At 45.8% G+C, this 17370-nt stretch overlaps 1 protein-coding gene across 1 annotated transcript in view; it reads left to right on the forward strand.

Annotated features, from left to right (window-relative positions):
* The window catches only part of LOC139274658 (von Willebrand factor A domain-containing protein 3B-like), a 275722-nt gene that overhangs the window by 23919 nt on the left and 234433 nt on the right, over positions 1 to 17370 (forward strand). The window contains exons 6-8 of the mRNA XM_070891337.1: positions 342 to 511; positions 2914 to 3038; positions 6818 to 6934. Coding sequence (XP_070747438.1) covers positions 342 to 511; positions 2914 to 3038; positions 6818 to 6934 — 412 coding nt within the window. The remainder of the gene's footprint in view (positions 1 to 341; positions 512 to 2913; positions 3039 to 6817; positions 6935 to 17370) is intronic.

Below are 17370 nucleotides of genomic sequence, written 5' to 3' on the forward strand. Positions count from 1 at the left end.
ACAAGGTCAGCGGGTCCTACATTATTTTGTATCCATTTATTTCCTGACGTGCATTCCTGTTGTGTGATGTGATGTGCCGACATAATTGGGGTAGATTTAATCAGACAGTTTTTATTAGATAAAGTCAGTACATAATTACAAGAAGAATGCATAATGAGGAACAGTGAAGTAACCACTTTGCTTAGGTGAGAAATACCTTTCCTCATAATTCATGAGAGACAGAGTCACAAGTGAATCGTCAAGGTGACTTTCCTTTGCTCCTGGAATAAATTGGTTATTCTGCTATTCCCCCGAGTTTATTCATAAGAAGAATCCATGCCATATTTCTACTGTTCTTTCAGATTGAAGCTGTTTACTTTTTCGCTGCTGGTGATGGTCCTGAGGCGATGAGGGAACTTTTGCATCAGAAGTTGGCAAAGAGCCCATGTCCAGTCCACACAGTATCATTCAACGCCAAGGCGGAAGCAACAATTCGGTTTCTGAAAGAATTAGCTCATTTTACTGCAGGAAGGTACAACAGAAAACAACACATCAGACAATGGATAAATCCTACTTGCCACTTTTTGGCTTTATTGAGCATTGGAACATTAATAGAGCCACATTTCTGATTTTGAAAAACATATTAAGTGCCAGATACTGATAATTCATGTGTGAAATAACACAATGTTTAGTAGCAGAATGTGCAGCTCCAGATTTCAGTTTTTGATGTATCAACGTCCTACCATAAGTAATGTCTCCTCCGCGACAGCGAATCGATGTTCTTTCATTCACAGACCATCCTAATTCACTCATGCCCAGGGGTTTCGAGAGCTACAGGTTAATTAGACTGTAGAAAGAACTGCCATATCCTTTATTACTTCTTTCCATTTCCCCCCTATCGGTCCCCTTAACCCTTGTTCTTTTGGCATGGTGGGGCATTCTGGGTTATGGACTTTCCCAAGACCATCATCTATGTAGCTCTGCGACTTGTAGATGGAGCAGCCAACCAACGGTATTCTCCAGGATTATCTTTCATACAGTTACCTGAATCACAACTGACCAAGTTCCCCCAAATAAAACAGGCACATCCAAGTATCAGCAATCCTTGGGCATGAAATTTAATTTTCTGTTTTTAAAATGAGAGGCCTTGGTGAAGGCCATAGTGCATTAAACAGTTAGACACTCGGCTGAATGTGTTGCCAGCAGATGCAAAATGGCTATCATTTAACTAGTGCCACGAAATTAAAAAATTACTGGTACATTTTTAAATTAAGTAACAAATCACATTTTCACTTAAGCTAACTGGTAATGGTATGGCATTATCTACTTTAGGCCTGCGATTTCTGAGTAATTATCTTGATATGTAATCTGCTTATAGACTGGAGTTTAGGAGCTATTAATTACCAAACCCATCTCAGGAACATTTTAAAATATGAAATGGTACTTGTGTAATTTTGGTGAGTGTTTCTTTTCCTTTTATTCAGCAGATAAAAAATTTCACTTTTTGTAGTCAGGACAAAGAAAGAAAAAGAAAGACTTACATTTATATAGCGCCTTTCACGACCACTGGATGTCACACAGCGCTTTACAGCCAATGAAGTACTTTTGGAGTGTAGTCACTGTTGTAATGTGGGAAATGAGGCAACCAACTTACACACAGCAAACTCCCACAAACAGCAACGTGATAATGACCAGATAAACTGTTTTTTTTGTTATGTTGATTGAGGGATAAATATTGGCCAGGACATTGGGGATAACTCCCCTGCTCGTCTTCGAAATAGTCCACTTGAGAGAGCAGACGGGGCCTCGATTTAACGTCTCATCCAAAAGACGGCACCTCCGACAGTGCAGCACTCCCTCTGCACTGCACTGGAGCGTCGGACTAGATTTCCGCACTCAAGTCCTAATGCCAGCGGATAGGTTAATCCATTCAACATTCCTGCCACCTTCTGGAAAATATTTCTGTCCATTGAAACAGATTGAACCCATTTTCATTGTAAGCAGCTTGCTCCAACATAACCACAAGCCGGGTTATTCCACACTTCCACATTATAATTTAGGGACACACCATTTTGTTAATTAAAAAGAAATCTTTTGGCCTCGCTTGTTCTTTCGCCAGGTAAGTATGTCAATGGGAGGGAAAGGGAAAACTTCTTTGTTTTCAACACTCAGAGTTGAAATAGTTTCATGATCTTTTTACAGTAGTGCAAAGAATAATTTTAGCCCCTTAGTGTCACCACCAGCCAATCCCAGGTAAAACTCTTTTCATTCTATCATAGCACTAATGCCTAGAAATTCGGGTCATTTGCGCCTCCCATTAGCACCCCTGGGGGCAGCACTGACGGGAGGCACAAATTACTTAATAGTGGCTATTATTCAAGTATGAGGCTTGATTTGACAAGCAAGTTGACTGCAGAAGACAATAAAGCCAAGCCCTATCCTTTTCCTCACAAACTCCAACACATACATGCCTCCAGTTTAGATGTCACTGGCTAGTGATTAAGACTGTGAGCAATTTATTTCCTCTCCCTCACTGAGGAGTGCTGAGATTCTGCCCCTACTAGCCCTCCCACTTCTTTCCAGAAACCAGTTCATTCAGCACAGACCAGGGAATGGACCTGTATGGCTTAGCTACTGATTGGAAAACTTAACTGAGCCATCAGCAGACTCATTAGCAATGCGTTTGTTATTGAATTTTGGTATGAATGGGGAGAGCATCCCCTAATCATATTTACCTGAGAAAGGCTTCAAGTCAGCTTGGAATTATTTAGCCGATTATATCACACTTTATGTGACCTCATTGTTGGTTTAATGCTTGGTTAACTAACTGTGAAAGCCATGTAGGCGAGCAGATCCTGAAATGCTTAACATTGTGGTTCTTGTGTTGGTCTTCGTTATATGCTGGTTAATGTACACGTACCCATATCCCGGCAGATTTCATGCATTTGCTCTCATGAGTGAATATGAAGAAGATGAAACACTTTCCCCCAGTGGCTTGAAGGACACAGATACCCAGGTTCCAAAAATCCATCGGAAGCTTATTGGAGGAGTGCCACCAGGTCAGTGTGTCTAGAGGCAGTAATCATATCATGTGGATTGAACATCATCTGCAGATATATTTCACCCTGGTCACAAATGTTAGTAAAAAAGTTGGCATGTGTATAAAGCGGGGTAACCGGATTTATACGCAAATGAGTTTTTTTTTTACTAACATTGGCAAAAGGAAGAAAATATATCCTATGTCGCTGTGTCTTCTAAATATGACATTTTACACTTCTAGGGCCGAAAATTCAATACCGCCCCGTTTAGCAGCCTCAAGGCGGGAAGTCCTGCTCCAGGCGTCCCGCGAGCTGTATTGGGCTTACTGACCCTGAGAGGAAGTGGAGCACAAAATCTCATGCACCAATTCCCCTCGGGGGCGGGACGGGGGCGCAAAGGACTTGAATTTTCCAGCTCTACGGTGGGACACGTAACGCCATTAAAGGGGAGGGCCAAGCTACCGACTCTGCGGGAGGGAGGCGGGGCCATCGCTGGACCACCAGGAAGCAGGGTTGCCGGGGCAGCAGCCTGGCACACAAGCGGAGTGCCGGGCTGCAAGATCGCGGCACGGACCCCGCGATCTGCAGCAAAGAAGGCCGCATCCGGTAAGTCGACCATTTAAACATTTTTCACCGCCGTACCTCTTCAATTTTCGCCCCGCGAGCGGCCTACAGCCCGCGGTAGCTTCACAGCGTAAATGATTCGCTGCGCACGGTAATGAAGTCGCCACCGCTGGAGCAGTGGCTCGGGTTGCTACAGGTACGGGTAGCGCTCCCGCTAAACTCCCGCGAGGCGCCACCCCCGGGCAAAAAGTAATTTGTGCCTCCCGTCAGTGCCGCCCCCTGGGGGTGCGAGTGGGAGACACAAATTTCCCCCCCCTACTGACTTATTTCTCTTTCCTCTTATATATTTAGATTTCCATTTCCAAATCCTGTAATTATTTATAATCAGTGGTGCAGAGGTGCTAATGAATAGTACTCGCCTTTGCTTTGCATATATTGCACATTGGCTAGATTTTGTTCTCATGATTTACGTGGAGATGCAGCCTGAATTTAAGAGGAAACCTGCAAAGATGGAAAGGACATTATGAACAACCACCCTGAAGCAATACCATGCTTAGACCCGGACTTATCAGCAGTAGAAGCAATTGCCGATCCCCGGACTCACATCAGTATACCCATGATGGAAGAGGTCCGCTCAGCTATAAAGGAATTATGAAATGGGCATGCTTCTGGATCTGACTGTATAACTCCCGAACTGCTCAAGCCCTTGAGCCCACAAGCTAAGCATTACATCAACTCTTTGGGTTTAGAATTCTGGGAAGGTGCCAGCGGAGTGGAAGGAAGCGATCATTATCTTGCTCTATACAGGAAAAGGCAAAAGGCCTATGTACTGAGTGTGGCAATGACAGAACAATAACTCTCCTTTCTTTTCATGGAAATGTCTTTTCATATGCCCTACTCGCTTGGCTTCAGCTACACGTTCACTCTGAGAAACCGGGATTCACCAATGGGCAATCTATGTGTATTGTCTGAGATTTGTCGCAAATTCAACAGCCCTCTGGCAGTTGCATGCGTAGACCTTAAGGCAGCCTTTGATTCTGTCAACAGAAATTCCTAATAGAAGACACTACAAAGCAGGCCAAATCAAGAATCTACATAATGATCCAGGACTACAGGTCCAACTGAGGAACCACGTCTGCAAGGTTCTACACCAGATCTAGAGTAAAGCAGAGACGCGTCCTGGCTCCAATCCTGCACTGAAGATTGGAATTGGGGTTAGGAAAGGACACTGACCTGCTCCGGATTGGAGTCGTCCTTGGATAATCTGGCTGTATCAGAGCAATAGCGATCCAGTGGAACTCTGATGCTTGGAGTCGAGGCATACAGGGTGGTCGTGCGCAGTCAGTGCTATGGATCTCTGCTATCTAAGCGCAATTGCTAGCTTGGCTGCAAGGTTGAAGCTTTATCGAAGATCCCAGATCATTATAAAGCTTAAGGGTAGCCCACTCACATTGCTTTCATACATTTCTGTAAGGCTTTGGCCCTGGTATCTCATGCAGCCCTCATTGAAAATCTGGAAGCTATGGGAGAATGTGGTCGATTTTATCTGGGATGTGTATTTGAGCTCAAAGATGCATGTCAGGGTAAATGACAGACTCATTGAATCGCACTCTTTTGAAAGAGGAGTTAGGCAAATTTGTCCATTGTCACCCATCCTATTTGATGTTTCCATCAACAATTTGCATTTGTATAGTGCCGTTAATGTAGAGAATGTTCTGAGGTGCTTTGAGGAGGCTTATGAAGATGGGGAGAGAACAAGCGAGGTGGAATGGTTTAGTGGCAGCTTCAAAGTGTAGGGTCAAGATTGCTGAAGGTTCTGCTATAGATGCTGGAGTGGAGGGGCAGGGAGATGCACGAGACTGAAGGACACAGGCGGTAACGTCAAATCTGGGAAAGGGTTGTATGGAGGGATTCGCAAATGAGGATTTTGGAATAGAGAGCCAATGGACGTTAGCAAGGTGTGAAGTGAGTGGGAACTTAATAGTTGGAACTCAGGAAGCTGATGAGGAGGGTACTGGAGAAGCTGAGCCCGGACACAAAGTTCGGTTAGACACATGATTGAGTTGCCAAGAGGTGAGCAGATACTGTTGAATCTCTGCACCTTTTAACTGGCAGAACCATTGTTTGGTGAGGAGTGAGAGATCAAACTTATGCTAGTTAGTTTGTTTTGTACTGTATATTATTTTACTCTCTTAAATGAAGGAGCATTTTAAACAAAAAATCATTCCTCCTAACTTCCCTTCCAGTTTAAGAGATTTTAAAATATAAATCTCCAAGTTATTACAGCGTTGCAATGCTAAAGTGATCACCAAGGTTTGCCAAGAGGTAAAGTTTCTCATCCAAAAGAGGAAGAGAAATTGAATTCACAGGCTGTGTTATTTGGTTATTATTTGGCATTGATTGGAGTGCACTTTGTCTTACAACAAAAACAACTTGCCCTTAATATAATAAAATGTCCCAAGGCACTTCACAGGAGTGTTATAAGACAACAAATTTGACACCGAGCCACATAAGGGGAAATTAGGGCAGATGACAAAAAGCTTGGTCAAAAAGGCAGGTTTTAAGGAGTGTCTTAAAGGAGGAAAGAGAGACGGAGAGGTTTAGGCAGGGAATTCCAGAGGCTTAGGGCCTAGGCAACAGGAGGTACAGCCACCAATGGTTGAGTGATTATAATCACTTTTCCAGATTGCAAGCTATTTTTTTCATTTTTTTCAATTCTATTCCTAAATATATACATGAATATTGTATTTTTTTCTACTTTTGCTCTTTTTATATGATCTATGAGCCTTTATAGTGAATGAACTCGGTACATTACATCCCTTTATGTCTCTTTGATAGTTGATGAATAGTAATTTTTAGTTCTTTCTTAATCAACGAGACAGACAATGTTAGCTAATGTGAACCACTATGACAAGATTCATTTAAGCAGAATGTTTGTTTCAGCACCGGTTAATTCTCCCATATACTTAAAGTGCTTGATGACTGACTCCATGTTGGCTATTTGTAAACTCACATTCTAGCACTAAGCCTTGCAGACTACAAGACTTCGGGTTCAGCTTTTGGTTTGTGCTGAGGTTTATAGCATATCTTATCAGCTAAGTTTGATGCATTTTTTTCATTTGTGTCTTAACGAACAAATCCCTTCGATGAACCTTGCTTAAGCTATAAGACGGTGCATAAAGATCAAATTGATTAATATTGTAACAAATTAACAAGTGTAACTCGTGTGTTTTCAGGAGCTGGAGTCAGAGAAGATGTGTTTCTCATCTGGTGCGAGATAGAGGAGGCTAGAAGCACATTGGCAGAAGTTCACACCATGTTAATGGATGCTCCTCAGCCTATGTTTAATGCAGGTATTGTATTTTAATGATTACACCTTGATGCTACAAATCCTAAACATTGAAACAATTGTGTAGTTCAACACGTTACCATGTTAGAATTCTGTACAATTGAGTGACAGGATCTATTCTAATCAATTTCTGGGCTGTCTGGAAGGGGATGAGTGAAGGATGCTGAGAGGATGTTTCCCCTTGTGGGGGAATCTAGAACTAGGGGACATAGTTTCAGAATTAGGGGTTGCCCATTTAAGACGGAGATGAGGAGGAATTTCTTCTCTCAGAGGGTCGTGAATCTTTGGAATTGTCTACCCCAGAGCTGTGCAGGCTGAGTCATTGAATCTATTCAAGGCTGAGATAGACAGATTCTTGAACCATAGGAGAGTCAAGGGTTATGGGGAACAGGCAGGAAAGTGGAGTTGAGGCCAAGGTCAGATCAGCCATGATCTTACTGAGTGGCTTGAGGGGCCGTATGGCCTACTCCTACTCCTATTACTTATGTTCTTATGGTCTTAAAGAAAGATTTTTACCCAGTCTCAAAAGGAAGTGAAGCTTCGAAAAAAAATAATCAGAGTTTGAGTAAACCCACGCGCTTTCCACGTCTTTCAACGACTGACTAAAGCGTGGTTGCGGTAGAGGCCGTCTCTTTACACTGTCTCTGCCAGAGCTAGTGGTAGCATGGCGAGATTTAAAAATTAAAATAATCATTAAGGGGTCTAATGTAGCACTGGTTGTCTAGTTAATTGGTTGCTTGTCAGTTTGTGTATTTTTTTCATCCACCAGCAAAAGGTGACTGACAATCTTCTCTTTGCATTTTAGTAATCAATATTCTTGGGGGAAACACAGGAAAATGCAAATAGCAATATTTAAATGATTAAGATTGTATACAACTTTAAAACTGAAGAAGAATTTAATTGCTGCATTCACATTTTTACTGCAATTAGATATGGCCCTTATGGCTAAGGGGATCAAGGGGTACGGAGAGAAAGCAGGAATGGGGTACTGAGGTGAATGATCTTATTGAATGGCGTTGCAGGCTCGAAGGGCCGAATGGCCTACTCCGGCACCTAGTTTCTATGGGCCCAAGTTTCAGGCCGCGCCTAGAACAGCACAACCCCGACCTGGACGCCCGTTTTTCACGCCACAAAGTGCGCCTAAAAAAAACTACCTATTCTCCGGCTCCCTGCAGGTCCTCTGGAGCTGGGCGTGGCGCAGCACAAGCTGTGGGGGGCGGAGCCAGGTCCCTGCGCTGAAAACAGTGCCGGGACCTCTGCACATGCGCGCTACAGTGGACGCGCATGTGCAGTAGCTCCAGGCACCCAAAACTGTGTGGGAGGGGCCCGAAGCACACAGCCCCTAGCCCTGGCCGAATGGCCTCACTGGGGCTGTGTGGATAAGGCTCACCTCCCACGCCCAACTCCTGCTTCCTAACGACCGGACTGGACCTGACTTGACTCCTGCTCTGCACCCCCCGGACTGGACTCAACCCCCGCTCCCCTGGACCCGACCCCCCGAACGGACCCAAACCCCCCACCCAGACCGGACCCGACCCGACCCGACCCCCCCCCCCCCCAACCGGACTCAACCCGACCCCCCCCGACCCAACCCGACCTCCGCTCCCCCCATCGACCCGACCTCCGCTCCCCCCACTAACCCGACCTCCGCACCCCCCACCCCCCGGCGACCCGACCTCCACTCCCCTGCTCCCTCCGGCGACCCGATCTCCGCAACGTGCCCCCCCCGCCGGCGACCCAACCTCTGCGACCCCACCCCCCCAGCAACCCGACCTCCGCTCCCCCCCCGACCTCCGCTCCCCCCATCCCCCGGCGACCCGACCTCTGCTCCATCCCCACAGCGACCCGATCTCCGCAACACCCCCCCCCCCCCCCAGCGACCCAACCTCCGCTCCCCCCCAACCCCCCACCCCCCAGCAACCCGACCTCCGCTCCCTCCCCGACCTCCGCTCCCCCCATCCCCCGGCGACCCGACCTCTGCTCCACCCCCCCCAGCGACCCGATCTCCGCAACACCCCCCCCCCCCAGCGACCCAACCTCCGCTCCCCCCCACCCCCCAGCAACCCGACCTCCGCTCCCCCCCCGACCTCCGCTCCCCCCCCGACCTCCGTACCCCCCCCCGACCTCCTCAACCCCTCCCCCCGACCTCCGCGATCCCCCCCCGACCCGCGCTCCCGACCCCCCCCCCCGCCCCGGACCCAGGACCCAACACCACCTACCTGTAAATCCGGTGCTGAAGTCTTGTAAATCCAGCCCGAAGTCTTGGTCCCGGCCCGTTCAGCCTCCTTCTCCCTTCTCTCCCTCCCTCCCTCCCTCCCCTCCCCTCCCTCCCCTCTCCCCTTCCCTTCCCTCCCTCCCCTCTCCCCCCCTCCCCATTCTCCCCCCCCTTCTCCCCCTCGCTCCTCCTTATCCCCCCTTCTCCTCCTCCCCCCTCCTTTTCCCCCACTCCTCCTTCTCCCCCTCTTCTCCTTCTTACCCCCCCTCTCCTCCCCTCCCCTCCCCCTCCCCTCTCCTCCCCTCCCCCTCTCTCTCCCCGCTCCAACCCCCTCCTCTCCCCCCTCTACCCTACTCCTCCTCCTCCCCTCGCTGTCAGAAACACAGACACTGACAGAAAGAGAGTGAGAGACACACACACAGACAGACAGAGACACACTTGGGGTGGGGTGATTTATTGATGTATTTATCATTTATTATTGATGATGGCTCTTTATTTGTAAAACTGAAGTGTTTAATGTTTGTAAACTTCCCTTTAAACCCCCCGCCCCCCCATTCCCTACGCTTGATTTGTAACCAACGCCTGATTTTCTAAGTGTAGACAAGGTTTTTCTGAGCATACAAAAATCTACACTTACTCCATTCTAAGTTAGTTTGGAGTATGTTTTCACTGCCCAAACTTTCAAAATGGGCGTAAGTGGCCGGACACGCCCCCTTTTGAAAAAAAAAAATCTGTTCCAAACTGAAACTGTTCTAACTGACTAGAACTGGAGCAAACTAAATGCCGAGAATTGCAATTTCTAAGATACTCCATTCCAAACCAGTTGCTCCAAAAAACAGGAGCAACTCAGGCCGAAACTTGGCCCCATTAACTCTGTTTCATTCGTCATAGATGCTGTCTGACCTGCTGAATATTTCCAGTATTTTGTGTTTCTAGGTTTCTAATTGGTGCAATTGCAACTCAGCAGCACACATCAGTTGGAGAAACAATTAAAAGTTGGAAAAATAATGACCTCCATAGAAACTGAGGCAAATAACAAATAGTATTAATACAACCGTAAAAAATAATCATAGAATCACAGCCAGCGAGGGAATGGAAGACCAGCAGGAAGAGTAGTGCAAGGAAGGTAGTGCAGGGGTCCCCTGTGGTCATCCCCCTGCAAAACAGATACACCGCTTTGAGTACTGTTGAGGGGGATGACTCATCAGGGGAGGGCAGCAGCAGCCAAGTTCATGGCACCGTGGCTGGCTCTGTTGCACAGGAGGGCAGGAAAAAGAGTGGAAGAGCGATAGTGATAGGGGATTCAATTGTAAGGGGAATAGATAGGCGTTTCTGCGGCCGCAACCGAGACTCCAGGATGGTATGTTGCCTCCCTGGTGCAAGGGTCAAGGATGTCTCGGAGCGGGTGGAGGACATTCTAAAAAGGGAGGGAGAACAGCCAGTTGTCGTGGTGCACGTTGGTACCAATGACATAGGTAAAAAAAGGGATGAGTTCCTACGAAATGAATTTAAGGAGCTAGGAGCTAAATTAAAAAGTAGGACCTCAAAAGTAGTAATCTCGGGATTGCTACCAGTGCCACGTGCTAGTCAGAGTAGGAATCGCAGGATAGCTCAGATGAATACGTGGCTTGAGCAATGGTGCAGCAGGGAGGGATTCAAATTCCTGGGGCATTGGAACCGGTTCTGGGGGAGGTGGGACCAGTACAATCCGGACGGTCTGCACCTGGGCAGAATCGGAACCAATGTCCTCGGGGGAGTGTTTGCTAGTGCTGTTGGGGAGGAGTTAAACTAATATGGCAGGGGGATGGGAACCAATGCAGGGAGATAGAGGGAAACAAAAAGGAGGCAAAAACAAAAGACAGAAAGGAGATGAGGAAAAGTGGAGGGCAGAGAAACCCAAGGCAAAGAACAAAAAGGGCCATTGTACAGCAAAATTCTAAAAGGACAGAGGGTGTTAAAAAAACAAGCCTAAAGGCTTTGTGTCTTAATGCAAGGAGTATCCGCAATAAGGTGGATGAATTAACTGTGCAAATAGATGTTAACAAATATGATGTGATTGGGATTACGGAGACGTGGCTCCAGGATGAGCAGGGCTGGGAACTCAACATCCAAGGGTATTCAACATTCAGGAAGGATAGAATAAAAGGAAAAGGAGGTGGGGTACCATTGCTGGTTAAGGAGGAGATTAAGGCAATAGTTAGGAAGGACATTAGCTTGGATGATGTGGAATCTATATGGGTAGAGCTGCAGAACACCAAAGGGCAAAAAACGTTAGTGGGAGTTGTGTACAGACCTCCAAACAGTAGTAGTGATGTTGGGGAGGGCATCAAACAGGAAATTAGGGGTGCGTGCAATAAAGGTGCAGCAGTTATAATGGGTGACTTTAATATGCACATAGATTGGGCTAACCAAACTGGAAGCAATACGGTGGAGGAGGATTTTCTGGAGTGCATAAGGGATGGTTTTTTAGACCAATATGTCGAGGAACCAACTAGGGGGGAGGCCATCTTAGACTGGGTGTTATGTAATGAGAAAGGATTAATTAGCAATCTCGTTGTGCGAGGCCCCTTGGGGAAGAGTGACCATAATATGGTGGAATTCTGCATTAGGATGGAGAATGAAACAGTTAATTCAGAGACCATGGTCCAGAACTTAAAGAAGGCTAACTTTGAAGGTATGAGGCGTGAATTGGCTGAGATGGATTGGCGAATGATACTTAAGGGGTTGACTGTGGATGGGCAATGGCAGACATTTAGAGACCGCATGGATGAACTACAACAATTGTACATTCCTGTCTGGCATAGAAATAAAAAAGGGAAGGTGGCTCAACCGTGGCTATCAAGGGAAATCAGGGATAGTATTAAAGCCAAGGAAGTGGCATACAAATTGGCCAGAAATAGCAGCGAACCTGGGGACTGGGAGAAATTTAGAACTCAGCAGAGGAGGACAAAGGGTTTGATTAGGGCAGGGAAAATGGAGTATGAGAAGAAGCTTGCAGGGAACATTAAGACGGATTGCAAAAGTTTCTATAGATATGTAAAGAGAAAAAGGTTAGTAAAGACAAATGTAGGTCCCCTGCAGTCAGAATCAGGGGAAGTCATAACGGGGAACAAAGAAATGGCGGACCAATTGAACAAGTACTTTGGTTCGGTATTCACGAAGGAGGACACGAACAACCTTCCGGTTATAAAAGGGGTCGCGGGGTCTAGTAAGGAGGAGGAACTGATGGAAATCCTTATTAGCCGGGAAATTGTGTTGGGGAAATTGATGGGATTGAAGGCCGATAAATCCCCAGGGCCTGATGGACTGCATCCCAGAGTACTTAAGGAGGTGGCCTTGGGAATAGTGGATGCGTTGACAGTCATTTTCCAACATTCCATTGACTCTGGATCAGTTCCTATGGAGTGGAGGGTAGCCAATGTAACCCCACTTTTTAAAAAAGGAGGGAGAGAGAAAACAGGGAATTATAGACCGGTCAGCCTGACATCGGTAGTGGGTAAAATGATGGAATCAATTATTAAGGATGTCATAGCAGTGCATTTGGAAAGAGGTGACATGATAGGTCCAAGTCAGCATGGATTTGTGAAAGGGAAATCATGCTTGACAAATCTTCTGGAATTTTTTGAGGATGTTTCCAGTAGAGTGGATAAGGGAGAACCAGTTGATGTGGTATATTTGGACTTTCAGAAGGCGTTCGACAAGGTCCCACACAAGAGATTGATGTGCAAAGTTAGAGCACATGGGATTGGGGGTAGTGTACTGACATGGATTGAGAACTGGTTGTCAGACAGGAAGCAAAGAGTAGGAGTAAATGGGTACTTTTCAGAATGGCAGGCAGTGACTAGTGGGGTACCGCAAGGTTCTGTGCTGGGGCCCCAGCTGTTTACACTGTACATTAATGATTTAGATGAGGGGATTAAATGTAGTATCTCCAAATTTGCGGATGACACTAAGTTGGGTGGCAGTGTGAGCTGCGAGGAGGATGCTGTGAGGCTGCAGAGCGACTTGGATAGGTTAGGTGAGTGGGCAAATGCATGGCAGATGAAGTATAATGTGGATAAATGTGAGGTTATCCACTTTGGTGGTAAAAACAGAGAGACAGACTATTATCTGAATGGTGACAGATTAGGAAAAGGGGAGGTGCAAAGAGACCTGGGTGTCATGGTACATCAGTCATTGAAGGTTGGCATGCAGGTGCAGCAGGCGGTTAAGAAAGCAAATGGCATGTTGGCCTTCATAGCAAGGGGATTTGAGTACAGGGGCAGGGAGGTGTTGCTACAGTTGTACAGGGCATTGGTGAGGCCACACCTGGAGTATTGTGTACAGTTTTGGTCTCCTAACCTGAGGAAGGACATTCTTGCTATTGAGGGAGTGCAGCGAAGGTTCACCAGACTGATTCCCGGGATGGCGGGACTGACCTATCAAGAAAGACTGGATCAACTGGGCTTGTATTCACTGGAGTTCAGAAGAATGAGAGGGGACCTCATAGAAACATATAAAATTCTGACGGGGTTAGACAGGTTAGATGCAGGAAGAATGTTCCCAATGTTGGGGAAGTCCAGAACCAGGGGTCACAGTCTAAGGATAAGGGGTAAGCCATTTAGGACCGAGATGCGGAGGAACTTCTTCACCCAGAGAGTGGTGAACCTGTGGAATTCTCTACCACAGAAAGTTGTTGAGGCCAATTCACTAAATATATTCAAAAAGGAGTTAGATGAGGTCCTTACTGCTAGGGGGATCAAGGGGTATGGCGAGAAAGCAGGAATGGGGTACTGAAGTTGAATGTTCAGCCATGAACTCATTGAATGGCGGTGCAGGCTAGAAGGGCCGAATGGCCTACTCCTGCACCTATTTTCTATGTTTCTATGTTTCTATTGATACAGCACAGAAGGAGGCCATTCGTCCCATCATGCCTGTGCCACCTCTTTGAAAGACCGATCCACTTAGTCCCACTCCCTTACTCTTTCCCCATTGCCCTGCAAATTTTCTCCCTTCAAGTATTTATTCCAATCCCTTTTGAAAGTTTCAGGCAGATTATAAACACTCACTGTGTAAATTTGTTTTCCCTTATGTCGCCTCTGGTTCTTTTGCCAATTACCTTAAATCTGTGTCTTCTGTTTACTGATCCTTCTGCCACAGGAAACAGTTTCATCTTATGTACTCTATCAAAACCCTTCATGATTTTGAACACCTCTATAAAATCTCCTCTTAATCTTCTCTGCTCTAAGGAGAACAATCCCAGTTTCTCTAGCCTCGCCACGTAACTGAAGTCTTTCATCCCTGGTATCGTTCTGGTAAATCTTCTCTGCACTCTCTCCAAGGCCTAGACATCCCTCCTAAAATGTGATGCCCAGAATTGACTGCAATACTCCAGCTGGTGCCTAACCAGTGTTTTGTAAAGGTTCAGCATAATTTCCTTTCTTTGGACTCCATGTGCTATTTATAAAGCCAAGGATCGTGTATGTCTTTTTAGCAGCCTTTTCAGCTTGTCCTGTCACCTTTAAAGACTTGTGTAAGTAGATCCACAAATCGTTCTATTTCTGCACCCCCTTTAAAATTATACTGTTTTGTTTATATTGCACCTCCTCATTCTTCCTACCAAAATGATTCACTTCGCACTTCTCTGTGCTAAGTTTCATCTGCCATGTGCCTGCCCATTTCACCAGTCTGTCGATGTCCTCCTGCAATCCATTACTTTCCTCCTCACTGTTTACGACATTGCCGATTTTTGTGTTGTCTGCATACTTTTAAAATTATGCCCTTTATAGCCAAATCCAGGTTACTAATATACATCAAAGAGAGCAGTGGTCCCAACAGCGACCCCTGGGTGTCACGATGGCACACTTCCCTCCAGTCTGAAAAACAACTGCTCACCGCTACTCTCTGCTTTCTGTCCCTTAGCCAATTACATATCCACACTACCATTGCCCATTTAATCCCATAGGATTCAATTTTGCAAAGAAGTCTACAATGTGGTACCTTTGAAAGTCCATATACACAACAACAACTGCACTACCCTCATTAACCCTCTCTATTACTTCATCAGGTTATTCAAACACTATTGCCTTTAACAAATCTGCGCTGACTTTCATGAATTAACCCATATTTTTTGAAGGGCCAATTAATTTTGTTCTGGGTTATTGTCTCCCCACCACCAATGTTAGGCTGACTGGCCTGTGTTTGACTGGTTTATCCCTCTCCCCTTTTTTGAACAGGGCTTTAATATTTGCAATCCTCCAATCCTCTGGCACCACTCCCATATCGAAGGTGGACTAGAAGATTGTGGCCAGAGCCTCCGCAATTTCCACTTTTACTTTCCACCGCAACCTAGGATTCATCCCATCTGGACTGGATGATGTTTATTACCTTGAGTGCTGACAACCTATTAATTACCTCCTCTTTATCTTTTTTTATCCTATCCAATTTCTCTACTACCTCCTCTATTGCAAAACTGGCAGCATCCTTTTCTTTAGTGAAGGCAGATGCAAGGTACTCATTTAGTACCTCAGCCTTCTGTTTGGTCCCCAATTGACCCCACCCTGCGTTTGACTACCCTTTTACTATTTATATGTTTCTAAGAGACTTTTATGTTCTATTTTATATTGTCCGCTAATCTATTCTCATACACTATTTTTGCCCCTCTTATTTATTTTTCAGTTCTCCCCTGTACTTTTTGTATTCAGCTTGGTTCTCTACTGAATTATGAACCCAACATTTAACATAAGCCTTTTTTTTTGTTTCATATTAATCTCTATGTCTTAAGTCATCCACATTGTCTAATCTGTACCCAAACTACCTTCTCTTTGAAGACCTCCCATTGTTCATTTCATAGAATCATAGGACTAGAACCTCCACTTTCCTAAGTTTTCTAAAAATGCCCGTCAGTTTCCATTTTGTGCCAAAATGGGCGATATATAGGCGATATACGTCATTTCAGCGGTAAAATGGCAGCAAAGTGGGCGTTAAGCGTGCAAAAAAAAAGTGGAGGTTCTAGCCCATAGAAATTTACAGCACGGAAGGAGGCCATTTCAGTCCATCGTGTCCACGCCGGCCGACCAAGAGCTATCCAGCCAAATCCTATTTCCCAGCTCTTGGTCCGTAGCCCTGTAGGTTATGACACTTCAAGTGCACATCTAAGTATTTTTTTCATGTGGTGAGGGTTTCTGCCTCTACCACCCTTTCAAGCAGTGAGTTCAAGACCCCCACCACCCTCTGGGTGAAGAAATTTCCCCTCATATCTCCTCTAACTTCCCCCCAATTTCTTTAAATATATGCCCCCTGGTTGTTGACTCCTCTGCCAAGGGAAACAGGTCCTTCCTATCCACTCTATCCTGGCCCGTCATAATTTTATACACCTCAATCGGGTCTCCCCTCAGCCTCCTCTGTTTCAAAGAAAGCAGACCAAGCATCTCCAATCTTTCTTCAAGCCAAAATTCTCCTGTCTAGGCAACATTCTTGTAAATCTCCTCTGCACCTTTTCCAGTGCAATCACATCTTTCCTGTAATGTGGTGATCAGAACTGCACACAGTACTCTAGCTGCAGCCTAACCAGAGTTTTATACAGTTCAAGCACAACCTCCTTGCTCTTGTATTCCATGCCTCGACTAATAAAGGCAAGTATTCCATATGGCTTCTTAACCACCTTACCTACCTGGCCTATCTGTGGACCTGCACTCCAAGGCCCCTTTGTTCCTCTACACTTTTCATGTGTACCATTTAATGTGTATTCCCTTATCTTGTTAGACCTCCCCAAATGCATTACCTCACACTCATCTGGGTTGAATTCCATTTGGCACTGTTCTTCCCACCTGACCAATATCTTGATATCATCCTGCAGTACGCAGCTTTCTTCTTCATTATCAACCATACAGCCTATTTTAGTGTCATCTGCAAACCTATTAATCATGCCCACAATATTCAAGTCCAAGTCATTGATATATACCACAAAAAGCAAGAGACCCAGCACTGAGCCCTGCGGAACCCAGCCTTCCAGTCACAAAAACACCATCAAACATTATCCTTTGCTTCCTGCCTCTGAGCCAATTTTGGATCCAACTTGCCATTTTGCTCTGATCCCATGGGCTATTACTTTCATGATCAGTCTGCCATGTGGAATCCTATCAAAAGCCTTGCTAAAATCCATATACTCTACATCATACGCACTGCTCTCATTGACCCTCCTGGTTACTTCCTCGAAAAATTTAGTCAGACATGGCCTTCCTGCA

Source organism: Pristiophorus japonicus, chromosome 10 (assembly GCF_044704955.1).
Source record: "Pristiophorus japonicus isolate sPriJap1 chromosome 10, sPriJap1.hap1, whole genome shotgun sequence".
In the NCBI taxonomy this organism is placed as follows: Eukaryota; Metazoa; Chordata; class Chondrichthyes; family Pristiophoridae; genus Pristiophorus; species Pristiophorus japonicus.